At 47.1% G+C, this 15178-nt stretch overlaps 1 protein-coding gene across 4 annotated transcripts in view; it reads left to right on the top strand.

The window, feature by feature from the left end:
• The window catches only part of SLC52A2 (solute carrier family 52 member 2), a 90132-nt gene extending 76234 nt beyond the window's left edge, over nucleotides 1–13898 (top strand). For all 4 annotated transcript variants that reach the window (XM_033934335.1, XM_033934338.1, XM_033934334.1 and 1 more), the window contains exons 6-7: nucleotides 9153–9276; nucleotides 11061–13898. In XM_033934335.1, the coding sequence (XP_033790226.1) occupies nucleotides 9153–9276; nucleotides 11061–11273 (337 nt within the window). In that variant the 3' untranslated portion in view covers nucleotides 11274–13898. The remainder of the gene's footprint in view (nucleotides 1–9152; nucleotides 9277–11060) is intronic.
• The last annotated feature ends 1280 nt before the right edge of the window (nucleotides 13899–15178 follow it).

The raw sequence follows: 15178 nt of genomic DNA, 5'->3' as shown, positions 1-15178 counted from the left end.
TCAGCCAGCCCTGAAAGGAGATCAGTTGTCACACAGGACTAGAGCAGTATCGGAGAGGTGCCCTGTGGTTCCAGGAGCGTGAAAAATCTGGCAATATAGCTAACCACCTGCTTGCAGCCAGTGGCGTAGCGAGGGTGAGGTGCCTGTGGCAATGGTGCCCCTCCCCCACACCCCTGCCATGCACTCGTTCCCCTTCCCTTCTACTGTACCTTCTTAACGTTCCTGGCATGAGCAGCAACCCTAACCTGCTGCTTGCGCCAGCGTCGGCTCTTCCTCTGTCACTTCCTAGGTGCGGGTCCAGAAAGTGAAGTCAGAGGAACAGCCAGTGTTGGCAGGAGCAGCAGGTTGGAGTTGCTGCTCGTGCAGGGAACATTAAAGAGGTGCGTAGGAAGGGGCGTGCACGGGCAGTAGTGGAGAGCGAGGAGGTTGAGTGCCGGCACCCTCACCAAAACTGTGCAGTGTGGACCCCCCCTTACTATGCCCCTATCTGCAGCACCACCTTCCGCAATCCCCAGTTCAATGCTGCCTGTCATCCTGGGCATAGGCGCCCCATAAAAGGTTTCTAGTGCAATAGTCCCTTCCCACGAGATTCTGTGTAGAGAGCCTCAGTAGCATTTTCTTCACTTCATCTTCTATCACTCTGGGCTGTCCTGTAACTCCTCAGTTTGTCTCTCTACACGCAAGATTTATTTATTTATTTTTTAATTACCCACTTAACACCTAAGCGGGTTACAGTAAAAAACATACATATTCATGGCATACTCGAACATCTTACAACATATACATCTTATCCTATATTTCCATTTGATATATGCATCCTATCCTATTCTTCTGTATATAATAGCTAAAACTAGCATCATACTTCCACGTAGATGGTAGAAGTCTCTCTGTTCTGCTCAAGTTTATTTTTCCTTTCATTTGGGTTTTTTAAAATCTAATCGTGAGGCTTTTTGGTGCTGCAGAGGCTCCCAGCTTCAGGACATCTCTGGTTACGGGAGAGCTCAGACTTTGAGGTCAGAAGTCTGTAGCCAGGGGGCAGACTGCTTTGCAGTGCATCTGCTTGGCCAGCCTACACTAACAGTTCAGGAGCTCAAGGACCAGTCCCTTGGAGCAAGGCTCGCACTGGGGTCTATCCTCAGAGGGCTTGAGCGCAGGCTGAGCGACTCTGTTGGAGATTTTTTTTACCAGGATCAGAGCCTACTAAGTTTCCTCCCCTTACTGCGTGCACAAGTACTTGGCCAAAACCCAAGGTATAGCAATATTCCATGCTACCAATACAGGGTAAGCAGTGGCTTCCCCCGTGTCTTTCCCTTTTGGGCTTCTTTCTCTTTGGGGAGGAGTTGGATAAACTGGTTTAGGCCTTAAGGCCCTGATTCTGTATAGGACGCCCGGGAAAGGTATCCTATACAGAATCGGCATCCATGTTACAGACACCGGTTAGAGAAACGGGTTAGAGTAGAGGCGGCCGCTACACTTATCGCGGCAAGGGATAAGTATAGTGACCACCTGTCCGATCGCCGGCAGGAGGGTGCTGAACCCCTCCTGCCGGAACCCCCCCAACTCCCAATCGCCGGCAGGAGGGTGCTGAACTCCTCCTGCCGGAAAGTCTCCCCCACCCCCCGAAACTAGATCGCCGGCAGGAGGGTGCCCAACCCCCTCCTTCTGGAAAGTCGGACCCCCTTCGGATCCCCCATGCTAATGACCTCCCCTCCAACTAACCTTTAAATGTTGGCCGGCTGGACGGGTCTTGCTGCCGTCCAGCCGACAGGCCCGCCTCACCGAAATGAGACAGGCCCGCCCCTTCCCCGCTAAGTCTAAGGCCTGATTGGCCCAGGCTCTAGAAGCCTGGACCAATCAGGCCTTAGGCATAGCGAGTCTGCCCATCCCCACTAACCTTAAGGTGTGATTGGTCCAGATGGGCGGACCCGCTATGCCAAAGGCCTGATTGGGCACCCTCCTGCCGGTGATTGGGAGTTTAGGTGATCGCGCAGGCAGCCATGGCCGCTATACTTATCGTGGCAGGGAGATCCCTTGCCGCGATAAGTATAGTGGCTGCGTCTACTTACAATGTACGCCAGCATTTTGCTGGCCTACATTTTAAGCGTCTCTTCCTCTACTAGGGAGATGCGTAGGGCTGCCTAGGTTTGCCTAAGGCCCTTAGGTGAGCTTAGGTGTCTTGCGGGGCCTTCCTAGGCTCCCTGAGGCGCCTTCAATATAGGATTTCAACTACCCTGGAATAGACTGGAGCACTGGACACTCAAATTGCACGAGAGAAACTAAATTCCTAGAGGCAATGAGGGACTGTTACATGGAACAGCTGGTCACGGAACCAAAGCGAGGGGATGCCACTCTGGACCTAATCCTCAATGGGCTAGGGGGACCCGCAAAGGAGGTGGTAGTACTAGCACCATTAGGGAACAGCGATCACAACATGATACAGTACAAACTAAACATAGGAACACAAAAGGTGAAAAGAACCACAACGACAGCACTCAACTACAGAAAAGGAAATTACGAGGCCATGAGGAAAATGGTGGGAAAAAAGCTCAGCAACAGCTCAAGGAAGATGGAGACCGTAGAGGAAGCCTGGGCCCTACTCAAGGGCACGGTGCAAGAGGCACAAGACCTGTACATCCCAAGGTTTAGGAAAGGGTGCAAAAAGAATCGAGCTCGAAACCCGGCGTGGATAAACAATGCAGTAAAAAAGGCGATAAGTGACAAGAAATCATCTTTCAGAAAATGGAAAAGGGACCCAACAAGGGCAACCAGAAGGAGCACAAAAGGCACCAGAAAGAATGCCACCAAGAGGTTAGGAAAGCAAAAAGAGAGTATGAGGAAAGACTGACAGGGGAGGCAAGAAACTTCAAACCATTCTTCAGGTATGTGAAGGGGAAGCAACCAGCCAGGGAGGAAGTGGGACCATTGGACGACGGAGACAGGAAAGGAATGGTAACAGAGGAAAAACAGATAGCTGACAGATTAAACAAGTTCTTCTCGTCAGTCTTTATGAGAGAGGACATATCCAATATCCCAGAACCTGAGGAGACCATAAATGGAGACCACGATGAAAAGCTGGTCCAATTAGAGGCGAGCCGAGAGGATGTCCTCCGACAGATAGACAGACTGAAGAGCGACAAATCACCGGGCCCGGATGGCATCCACCCGAGGGTAATAAAGGAACTGAGAAACGAAATAGCGGAAACACTTTGCCAAATATGTAATCTATCCTTGAAAACTGGGGAGATCCCAGAGGACTGGAAAATAGCAAATGTCACGCCCATCTTTAAGAAGGGATCAAGAGGAGATCCGGGAAACTACAGGCCGATGAGCTTGACCTCGGTCCCGGGAAAGATGATGGAAGCACTGGTCAAGGACACAATCTGTGAGCACATAGAAAAAAATGGACAACTGAAGGCGAGCCAGCACGGCTTCTGCAAGGGTAGGTCGTGCCTCATGAACTTACTGTACTTCTTTGAGGGAATAAACAGCCAGATGGACAAGGGGGAAGCCATAGACATCATTTACCTTGACTTCCAAAAAGCCTTCGACAAGGTACCTCACGTAAGGCTGCTTAAGAAGCTGTGGAATCACGGGGTACAAGGGGATGTACATCGATGGATCAGACACTGGCTGGCGGGCAGAAAACAGAGGGTTGGAGTAAAAGGGCATTACTCAGACTGGCAATGGGTCACGAGCGGAGTCCCTCAGAGATCGGTGTTGGGACCACTCCTTTTCAATATATTTATCAACGACCTGGAGACGGGGACGAAATGTGAGGTCATTAAATTTGCTGATGACACCAAACTCTGTAGCAGGGTCAAAACCAAGGAGGATTGTGAAGACTAGACCTGACGAGACTAGAAGAGTGGGCAAAAAAATGGCAAATGAGTTTCAATGTGGATAAATGCAAGATCATGCATGTTGGGAAAAAGAACCCGATGTTCAGCTACAAAATGGGGGGAATATTGCTAGGGGTGAGCGACCTTGAAAGAGACCTGGGTGTGATGGTGGACGCAACATTGAAGCCATCGGCGCAGTGTGCGACAGCCTCAAAGAAAGCAAACAGAATGCTGGGCATCATCAAAAAGGGTATCACAACCAGGACGAAAGAAGTCATCATGCCACTGTATCGTGCAATGGTGCGCCCGCACCTGGAATACTGTGTCCAGTACTGGTCACCATACCTCAAGAAAGACATGGCAGTACTCGAGGGAGTCCAGAGAAGAGTGACAAAACTGATAAGAGGCATGGAAAATTTTTCATACGCTGACAGGTTAAAAATGCTGGGGCTGTTCTCCCTGGAGAAGAGGAGACTTAGAGGGGACATGATAGAAACCTTCAAAATCCTGAAGGGCATAGAGAAAGTGGACAAGGACAGATTCTTCAAACTGTGGGGAACCACAAGCACTAGAGGTCACTCGGAGAAATTGAAAGGGGACAGGTTCAGAACAAATGCTAGGAAGTTCTTTTTTACCCAGAGGGTAGTAGACGCATGGAATGCTCTTCCAGATGTTGTGATAGGCCAGACCACAGTACAGGGGTTCAAGGAAGGTTTGGATAGGTTCCTAAAGGATAAAGGGATTGAGGGGTACAGATAGAAGCAGAGGTAGGATATAAAAATGATCAAATCACTTCACAGGTCAAAGGACCTGGTGGGCCACCGTGGGAGCGGACCGCTGGGCGAGATGGACCTCTGGTCTGACCCAGTGGAGGCAACTTCTTATGTTCTTATCAAACTAACAGAAGGATTAGTAGCCAAATTCCTCACCAACTATCTCGAGGACCATAACTTACTCCATCCCACGCAGTCCGGCTTCAGAACTAACTTCAGCACAGAGACACTACTAGGCTCCCTTATCGACACAGCAAGACAACACCTCAGCATTGGAAAAAAAATGCTGCTCATACAGTTGGACCTGACGGCGGTATTTGACCTGGTAGACCATAACATCCTACTGCAAATCTTGGACTCAATAGGCATCTCAGACAAAGTATACTCATGGTTTGAAGGTTCTTAAAATCCAGAACATACAAAGTAAAATCAGACAAAGAAAAATGCAAACCTTGGTCCAACCCCTGTGGCATTCCACAAGGGTTCCCACTGTCCCCTACTCTCTTCAACCTATATATGGCCTCTCTCGGCGTTTACCTGAACAAACAAGGCCTAACCTCTTATAGCTATGCTGATGACATCACCATCCTCATTCTTTTTGACCAACCAATGCTCTTAATGACAGACACACTACACAGAACTTTAGCTACAGTTACGACTTGGATGGAAGACCACAAACTGAAACTCAACCCAGACAAAACTAAATTCATCCTCCTAGAAAATAACAAAATCCCAACCATAACAACTTAGAAATCAACTCTATCAACTACCCTTTGCAAACCACCCTAAAACTTCTAGGTATGACTATTGACAGAGGCTGCACCATGCAACCACAAATTAACAAAACAATATAGAAATCTTTCGCAGTTATGAGAAACCTTAGACAAGTCCAAAAATTCTTTGAAAAAACACAATTTCAGCTCCTAGTACAATCTTTAATCCTAAGTATCCTAGACTATTGCAACATCCTCTACCTCCCCTGCCCTGCAATAATGATTAAACAACTACAGACAATTCAGAATACATCTCTGAGACTCGTCTACTCATTGAAAAAACATGATCACGTTACTAAGGCATTCATCAATTCTCATTGGCTTCCAATCCAGGAAAGAATACAATTTAAATTCTATTGTATACTATTTAAAACTATAAATGGAGCCAGCCCAATCTACCTAAACGACCGCCTCATCCAAACCACCTCTACCAGGCATAGAAAAACACACACCCCATTCACTTACCCCCAATCATAGAAGTAAAATGGAAAAAACTATATGACGGCCTACTGGCCACTCAGGCAGCGAAGATAGACAACCAAGTCTCCAACCTATTGACAACAACCCCAGACTACAAGATGTTCAGAAAGGAAAAAACTATACTCTTCAAGAAATCCCTTAATAAAGCTTAATACCATGATAAAGCTTAACCCCCCTCTTACCATCCCCTCCCTAACCCCAGATCCTACTTTTCCCTGTCTTGGAAACCTTCTCTGATCTAACGTGGTAACCCTTCATCCATAACTCTTTTGTAATCCGCTTTGAACCGAAAGGTAATGGCGGAATAGAAATCTGCAATGTATGTGATACAGCATCCTAGAGAAGCCCCTTCAGAGCAGTTTACTGAAATTATACAGAAACTATGGGGGTGATAACTCAGCTTGTAAGAGGCCCGGCTTGTAAGCTACTCTCAACCATGGGCTCAACTAACCCCTGGTTTCAATGCTGGGGCATGCGCAGCTCCTAGGTGTGATAGGCTGGGGCCCAGTTAACCTGGTGCATAAAGATAGGACAGCTGTTTTGCTCTCCTAAGTTAGCCCCAGCTAAGACCTCCCCTAACCTAACTGGTTAGCTAAGATACTCAGCAGCACTACCCAATTTAGTGCTACTAAATATCATTGGCCAGCCAGCTTAGCAGGGTTTAATCAGGCAGGAGCTTCTCCTTCCCCTTTGAATATCAACTGCTCTGTGGTTAAAGAGCCTCTCTCTTTAACCACAGAGCGGTTGATATTCAAAGGACTTAAAAAGACTTTATGGAGAGGGTGTTTGATGCGTGAAATGTGCTCCTGAGGGAGATGGTGGAGAAGAAAACGGTGACAGAGTTCAAACAAGCGTGGAATGAACACAGAGGATCTAGAATCAGAAAATAATGGGTATGCACTGAAGGAACTAAGGCCAGTACTTGGCATGCTTGCACAGCCTGTGTCCTGTATTTGAACATTCTGTTGAGGATGAGCTGGGGAGGGTTTCGATGGTTGGGATGGTTAAGATAGGCTGTAGTGAGCCTTGATGGAGACTCCAGTAGATGAAACCTAAGCACACCACTGGGCACCAGAAATATCTAAGAAAAAAGATCATTTAAACCAGTGTTCTTCAACCACCGGTCCATGGACCAGTGCTGGTCCACAGAAATTTCCTGCCAGTCCACATGGCCAGCACGTGTATCAGGCCCAAAACAGTGTTCTTCAACCACCAGTCCACAGTGTGATCGATACGGCGTTATCTTCGAGCCAGCTACCTCTTCCTAACCGATTCAGTGCACAAAGCCACAGGCAGTGGCTCCTACGGGCATCCAGCGCCTGAACCGGAAGCCTTCTCTCTGATGTTGCAACATCAGAAGGAAGGCTTCCAGATGAGGCATGGGACGTACAAGGTGCAATTACTATTATGGGAACGGGGCCTGGGATGGTGATTGGGTAGAGATGGGGGGGGATGGTCTAGCCCACGACTTAGCCCAGTGTTCTTCAACCGCTGGTCCACGGACTGATGCTGGTCTGCAGAATAATTCTTGTATTTCTGCCGGTCCATAGGTGTAAAAAAGTTGAAAAACTGATTTAAACTAAATAAATTAGTGTATGGTTGGGCAGACTGTATGGATCATTCAGGTCTTTATCTGTCGTCATTTACTATGTTACTATTGGGAAGAAGAGCAAATAGTGGAAGAACGACAGACTCCACATTCACATCAATCCCATGACAAAGTTGCGAATTGAAAGACAACAGGTTGCAAGGTTCCAGTGAGGAAACTGGAGCAAGGACACTTAATAGCTGTAGAAACATGAATCCCAATATACATAGTAAATGACAGTAGATGAAGACCTCTATGGTTCGTACAGTCTGCCCAACAAGATAAATTCGTAGCGTAAAGTACGATACGATACTACATAGGCAGACTTGATCTTAGTAACATAGTAAGTGACAGCAGATGAATACCTGAACAGTCCATCCAGTCAGCATTAGAAATTCATGATTAAATTAAATTGTATTTCTGAGCCGTAGGCCGTAGAAGTCCTCCCAGTACTGTCCTTAAGTTCCAACTACTGAAGTTGCCATTGAAGCTCACTCCAGCCCTTCCAAAACAACAACAATAAGTTATTATTTCTATAGCGCTACCAGACGCACGCAGCGCTTCACATTACAGTCCCTGCTCAGAAGAGCTTACAATCTTAATTATGACACACACAAAAAACCATCTCATTGTTTGTGGTATTCAGACTGTGAAAGTATGCCCAGAACTGTCCTCATGTTGCAAATTACTAGAGTTCCAATCGAAGCTCTAAACTGAATTGCATATACGGGACCCATACTGTAATGGCCTTAGTTCTTCAGTTTATACCACTCATTTTCTAAGTGGCAATCCTGTGTGTTCAATCCATGGTTTTTGTTTTTTTTTTAATTCCATCATCTCTCTCGGGAGGGCATTCCAGGCATCAACCACCCTCCTTATGATTTATATTTACTGAAATGAAATCAATGTGTAGGCTGCTTTATTACCAGCTTTCAAGAGTTGAAAGTAAAGCCTGGTTCACACTTCCATGCCCTATGCTGAAGAGAGTTAACAGGGAAGAGTGTACTGAAGTGGGATTGTGAGGCAGCCTTGTCCAGACAGGAAACCCCACTGGGCTATTGCAGGGACTGCGAGGGTTGGCTTAGGAGCTCACACTCGGTACATGCTTCTACCACTTCACATGTATCATCACCCATGCATGCAAGTGGTTTGATGGATGTGGCTATTGCTTTGGAAGTTGCAATATGAAATGTAACAAATCTTATCAACACATCAGACCTGGAATTCTCCCATCCATCCCTCTAGCACAGTGGTCTCAAACTCAAACCTATGCAGGGCCACATTTTGGATTTTTAGATACTTGGAGGGCCTCAGAAAAAAATAATTATTGTCTTATTAAAGAAATCACAATTTTGCATGAGATAAAACTCTTTATAGTTTATAAATCTTTCCTTTTGGCTAAGTCTTAATAGTTTAATTTATACCTAAAGAGACATATGATCAAGAAACTGTTTTATTTTACTTTTGTGATTATGATAAACATACTGAGGGCCTCAAAATAGTACCTGGTGGGCCATGAGTTTGAGATCACTGCTCTAGCAGAACTGGGCAGTGGAAAGTCCTGCACTACATCAGTTTCGGTAACCCTCTCCTTTCTACTGTTGCATAATTATAAATACATGCAAAATTACTTCCATGCCTTCACACAAACCCCCTAAACATGGACCGCTCTTTATTCCCATCTTTTCATTCTCACCAGGTCGATGATGGTTTTGGGGTTCATCTCAGGAATGGGGGCTGTTTCGGGGACCTATTTGCTGGTGCTGGCTACTCTCAGCCCCTGTCCTCCATTAGTGGGCAGCAATGCAGGGGTGTCTCTGGTGGTAAGTGCACTTGTCCTTCATGTGGTTTACTTTTCTGAGCTGTCGGTTCATCTCCTGAATCTCATTTCAGAATTCTGTGCCTGACAAACGTCCTGAATCCTGGTGCTCTTTGTTTGCCTTCTCCTTTCTCTTCCTTCAGAGTAGAGAATGACACAGGGAAAAAAATATGTCCCCGTCACTGCACCGTCCCCGGCCCACTATCCTCTGCACCGCCCCGTCACCGCCATTCCCTTCACCACCCCGTCACCGCCACTGCCATCCCATTCACCGCCCCGTCACTGTCCCCGCAGCATCCATATAAGCCTTAGTACTGCAATATTTAGCTTATTCCTTTCTTATAAATCAAAGTTCTAGCTGCTGAACTAGAGAAAGATGTTCAGCTGGCAGGGCTTTGTTTATAAATTTTTATCAACACAACTAATATACTACTTTATCCTAAAGCAAAAGATAAATAAATAAATATAATTTTTTTTTCTACCTTTGTTGTCTGGTTTCTGCTTTCCACATCTTCTCATTCAATTCCTTCCATCCACTGTGAGTCTTCTCTCTGCGTCTTCCATTTGCTGTTACTGTGCCTCTCCCTTCACCCCCTCCCACAATTGGTCTAGCACCCATCTTCTTCCCTCCGCTCCCCCATAGTCTGGCATCTGTTTTCTTCCCTTCCAGCGTCTTCTCCCCACTCTGCCTTCCACATTTCCCTTCAGGGTATGTTCCTCTCTACCCTCTTTCAATGTCTGTTCTATTCCTTTCCACCACCACCCTTCCCTCCCTCCTTTACCATCTGTTCCTTTCTACCACCCTTCTTTCATATCTTCTATCAGTTCCCCCACCATCACTAGCAGTCTCTCTTCTCCCTTACCATGAGCAAATAGAACTTCTGAAAATTGTATTGCTGAGGCATTATTTCTAATGCCTCCGCATTAGACATCAATTTTATAATTCTTACTGTCTGCTCTGATTTCATTCACAATTTGGTTTGTGTTGTGGCTGAGGATTCCATGAGGCATTTAACCTTTTCCTGTCTCTTGAACTGTGATTTCAAGTTGATTCCTTCAATAATGGAGTGTCACAGCAGTAGCAGTTTTCTCTTTTGGGCTCTTTTGACATTGTTTAAGGGATTTCTTGTACATTTGATGCTGGTCTTCTTTGATGAGGTCACTTCAGAATCTATTTCCAAGGAAGAGAAACTTTTTCCCTTTCACTCCCTCCTTCCTTGTGTGAGCCGGGAACACACGGTCCCCGCAGCCCCCACCCGCACGCCGGCTCGATCGTTTAACCAGCTTCCTCTCTCCACCTCACCTGGTTTGCTGGCTTTCTTTTTCGGCGACCGGCACGTGCGGCTGCTCAAAGTTCAATCTTCTGCTCTGCTGCAACTTCCTGTTTCCGGTTGGGTCAGAGTAGAAGATTGAATACCTAGCAGCCATGCATGCGCGGCTCTTTGAAAGTGTGCCGGTCGCCAAAAAAGAAAGCCGGAAAACTAAGATGAGGTGGAGAGACGAAGCTGGTTAAACGATCGAGCCGGCGTGCGGGTGGGGGCTGCGGGACCGCACAATCCTTGATGCCTCACTGCGGTGACAAGACCATTCACCGCTCCACAGGGCGGTGAATGGCCTTGTCCCCGTCCCCGCAGAGGCTGCTATTTTTCATTCCCTGTTTTGGCGGGTTACCCGCGGCTAAACGCGGTAGCCGCGGGTAAACCGCCACTGTGTCATTCTCTACTTCAGAGAGCTTTCTAGATACCCCCATAATATCTTAACCTGTTCTCTTTTTCTTTCTGTTTTCAGGTGATCTTCTGGATTCTCTTCCTTGGGCTCTTTTCATATTTGAAAGTGGTGATTGGAACTTTACTGCATGAGGCTGGCCATGTGGCCTTGATGTGGTGTGGAGCTGCTATCCAGGCAGGCTCCCTGGTGGGTGCCCTGCTCATGTTCCCCATGGTCAGCATCTACTACCTTTTTCAGAGGACTCAGGATTGCGTGGAGAACTGTGTACTCTGACTTGGTGGGAACACCCAGAAATCTACAGCCCAACTTCCATGAAGTTTCATACTTAGAAGAGAACAACACAGTTACTTATGAGGGGGGAATGCATTCAAACTGAGAAACACTGCATGATCTAATCTTAAAGATGGAATGGGCAAAAATGTTACAGATTACATCAGCTGATCTCACGGCAAAAGACAAGCTGTATAAGCAAAGTCTTTGGAGGGCTAATGCAAGGGCTGATCCCATAGAAAGAGGGAGGCTGTGTGGAAAGAGCCACAAGGGGAAATGGCTTAGGAGCTAATCCAACACCCAGTGCTCTTCTCCTGCTGTATACACACTAATCACACTGGCTTAAGAATTGCTATACTGGGACAGACCGAAGGTCCATCAAGCCCTGTTTGCAACAGTTACCAACTTAGGTCCTAAGTACCTAGCTAGATCTCCAGCCGGGAGAGGAAGCTTTTTTACCGCCGAGTTTCAGCGGCGGGAACCAGCCCACGCCGCCAAAGCCTGTGAGGGACACCATCGGCCCTGCCCGCAGGGTGAACGAGCCCCGCTCCGCCTCCTCCCCACTGCCAGCCGGGAGAGGAAGTTCTTTTACTGCCGAGTTTCAGCAGTGGGAACCAGCCCACGCCGCCAAAGCCTGTGAGGGACACCATCGGCCCTGCCCGCAGAGTGAACGAGCCCCGCTCCGCCTCCTCCCCATTGCCAGCCGGGAGAAGAAGCTTTTTATACCTCCGAGTTTCAGCAGTGGGAACCAGCCCACGCCGCCAAAGCCTGTGAGGGACACCATCGGCCCTGCCCGCAGGGTGAACGAGCCCCGCTCTGCCTCCTCCCCACTGCCAGCCGGGAGAGGAACCTTTTTTACTGCCAAGTTTCAGCGGCGGGAACCAGCCCACGCCGCCAAAGCCTGTAAGGGACACCATTGGCCCTGCCTGCAGGGTGAACAAGCCCCACTCCGCCTCCTCTCCACTGCCAGCCAGGAGAGGAAGCTTTTTTACCGCCAAGTTTCAGTGGCGGGAACCAGCCCACGCCGCCAAAGCCTGTGAGGGACACCATCGGCCCTGCCTGCAGGTGAACGAGCCCCACTCCGCCTCCTCCCCACTGTCAGCCGTGAGAGGAAGCTTTTTTACCGCCGAGTTTCAGTGGGGGGAACCAGCCCACTACACCAAAGCCAGTGTGGGACACCATTGGCCCTGCCACCCCCTCTTCCCCTCATTCCCCCAGACTTTAAGAATAAATGGGATACCCATGTGGGATCCCTACGAGGGTCAAGATAAGAAAATTGGGTCATTAGGGCATAGACAGGGGGTGGGTAAGCAGAGTGGGCAGACTTGATGGGCTGTAGCCCTTTTCTGCAGTCATCTTCTATGTTTCTATTCCTTCTGAACCCTACACCTTGCACCTAGCTTACAGGCAAAAGTTGATTCTCCACCACACACAACAACACAATGACACCCTGTACAAAAAAATCATGCTCGTCCATCTACTACTCTTCCTATTTCTAACCAACTGGAAAACAGCAGGGTACCATACCTCCTCTATCCCAATCATAACAGAATCCTACAGACATCCACAACCGGCCAGAAAACTCAACTCTCCCAGACATCTGATAGTCTGCTCTACATTCAACCAAAAAAGCATTCCTACCAGCTGGGGAAAAAGACCTCCTCCAAAACCGAGATCAATAGATCACAACACTCACCCTCAACCAAGAAACCTCCTCCACCCAAAATGTATCACCTTTCCCCACATAAGCCACACCTCATTAGCTTGTGCATATATGAACATTAGATCGATAGGACCTAAGGCAGACCTAATAAAGGACTGGATAGTTAAAGAAAAGCTAAGCTGCTTATTCCTAAGCAAAACCTGGCTAACCTCCAACTCAGACCCCTGCATCACAGAACTCTGCGCTAAGGGATACAAACTAGAGCTGGTCTGCCATGAAAAAAAGCGAGGGGGAGGCCTAGCTATCCCGGTCAAAAACAACATCAACATAAAGGTCCTAGACAAACATTCCACCCCCCATATGGATCTTCTAGCCTGCCAACTCTCCGACGATTCACTCATAGGGTCCCTGACCTGCATTCTATGTTACTTAACACCAGGAAAATGGAACACAAATAATCAAGTACTCGAAGATTTCATCTACCAGAACTCTCTATCACCACCTCATAACCTACTTCTTGGAGACATAAACCTCCACCTAGAAGACTACACCTCCAAACAAGTTGATAATATTCTCTCATACCTCAAAGCACTAACCTACCAGATGCTTAATCCCCAACCCACACACGAAAAAGGCCACCAACTAGATATCGCAGCATACATGACCCAACACCCTCATAATCCTGAAATCCACATCTCAAACAGGGCCTGGCACCCCTCCCTCTGGTCAGACCACTACAAATACACCTTTAACATCAACGCAACAACAAACATCATCCCCTCAAAACCCCCTTCAAAACACGCCAAAAAATTGAACCCACCACATTCTGGGATAAGGCAGACCTCGTAATCGATACTTTAGCCCCAAACGAATTCATATCCCATGGCGAACCTTAAGTGAAACCATCCTGAATGAGTTTGCTCCAGAAAAATCAAAATCTGTAGACCATCAGACAAATGGTTAGACACCAAACTTCTCCAAATAAAAAAGCACTGCAGACAACTAAAAAGAGAATGGAAAAAAAAGAACCTAGAACACACTAAAATAGCATGGAGAAACCTTAAACAATATAAGATCAAACTCAAGGAAAAACGGAAAGCCTACTACTCCAAAATGGTAGGCACGGAAACCCTAGACACAAAAAAGCTATTTAATCTAGTAAAGAACCTCACCGATACCAAATCTTTCCTAGCTACACAAGGAAGCCACCCACCAACAATCATCCAACTTGCAGACCACTTCAAAAACAAGATCACCAAGATCCGGACCACCTTCACGAGATAACTACAAACCCACCAATAGAAAAAGCCACTGCTGCAGACAGATGCTGGACCAACTTCCCAGTAATACATGGTCTGTAATGAATTGACTCTACAAGAAATACAGCCAAGCTTCTTGCGACCTAAACAACTGCCCCACCTACCTGATGACAAACGCCTCCATCAAATTCAAAGCTAGCCTCATGCAATGGATTCAAACCACATTAGCGGAAGGCCAATTCCCACAGGACCTAGGAGAGATCATAATCACCCCAATTTTGAAAGATCACCAAAGCCCAATAGATAACCCCTCCAACTACAGACCCATCGCCTCAATACCTATATATGTTAAAATAACAGAAGATCTAGTTGCACAACTCCTCACCAACTACCTGGAAGATCACAACCTACTTCATCCCTCACAATCAGGATTTCGAACTAACCACAGCACAGAGACACTACTAGTAACCTATTAGACACAGCTCGACAGCACCTTAGCAATGGCAAAAAAATGCTGCTAATTCAACTTGATCTCTCTGCTGCATTTGACCTGGTCGACCACTCCATACTACTACTACAAATACTTGAAGCCATAGGAATCGTAGGCAGGGTATACAACTGGTTCCAAGGATTCCTCAAATATAGAACTTACAGAGTAAAGGCCAACAACCTCAACTCTGATCCATGGTCCAATCCCTGTGGAAAGATCTCCACTATCACCTACGCTCTTCAACCTCTTTATCTCCTCCCTCGGAACCACTTTAGACAACTTAAATGTTACATCCTTCAACTACGCGGACGACATCACCATACTCCTCCCCTTCGACTGAGCAGACCCCACCTCAACAATAAAACTGGAAAAAACATTAGATGCAGTGGAAAAATGGAAGGCAGACCACAAACTAAAACTAAACTCAGATAAAACAAAATTCCTTCTGCTCGAAAAGGCCAAAACCCCCACCATCACAGAATTGGAAATCAAGGCC

The sequence above is a fragment of the Geotrypetes seraphini genome, chromosome 2 (genome assembly GCF_902459505.1).
Source record: "Geotrypetes seraphini chromosome 2, aGeoSer1.1, whole genome shotgun sequence".
NCBI lineage: Eukaryota > Metazoa > Chordata > Amphibia > Gymnophiona > Dermophiidae > Geotrypetes > Geotrypetes seraphini.
Note: the sequence above shows the minus strand (reverse complement) of the source record. Positions and strands in the feature narration are given on the sequence as shown.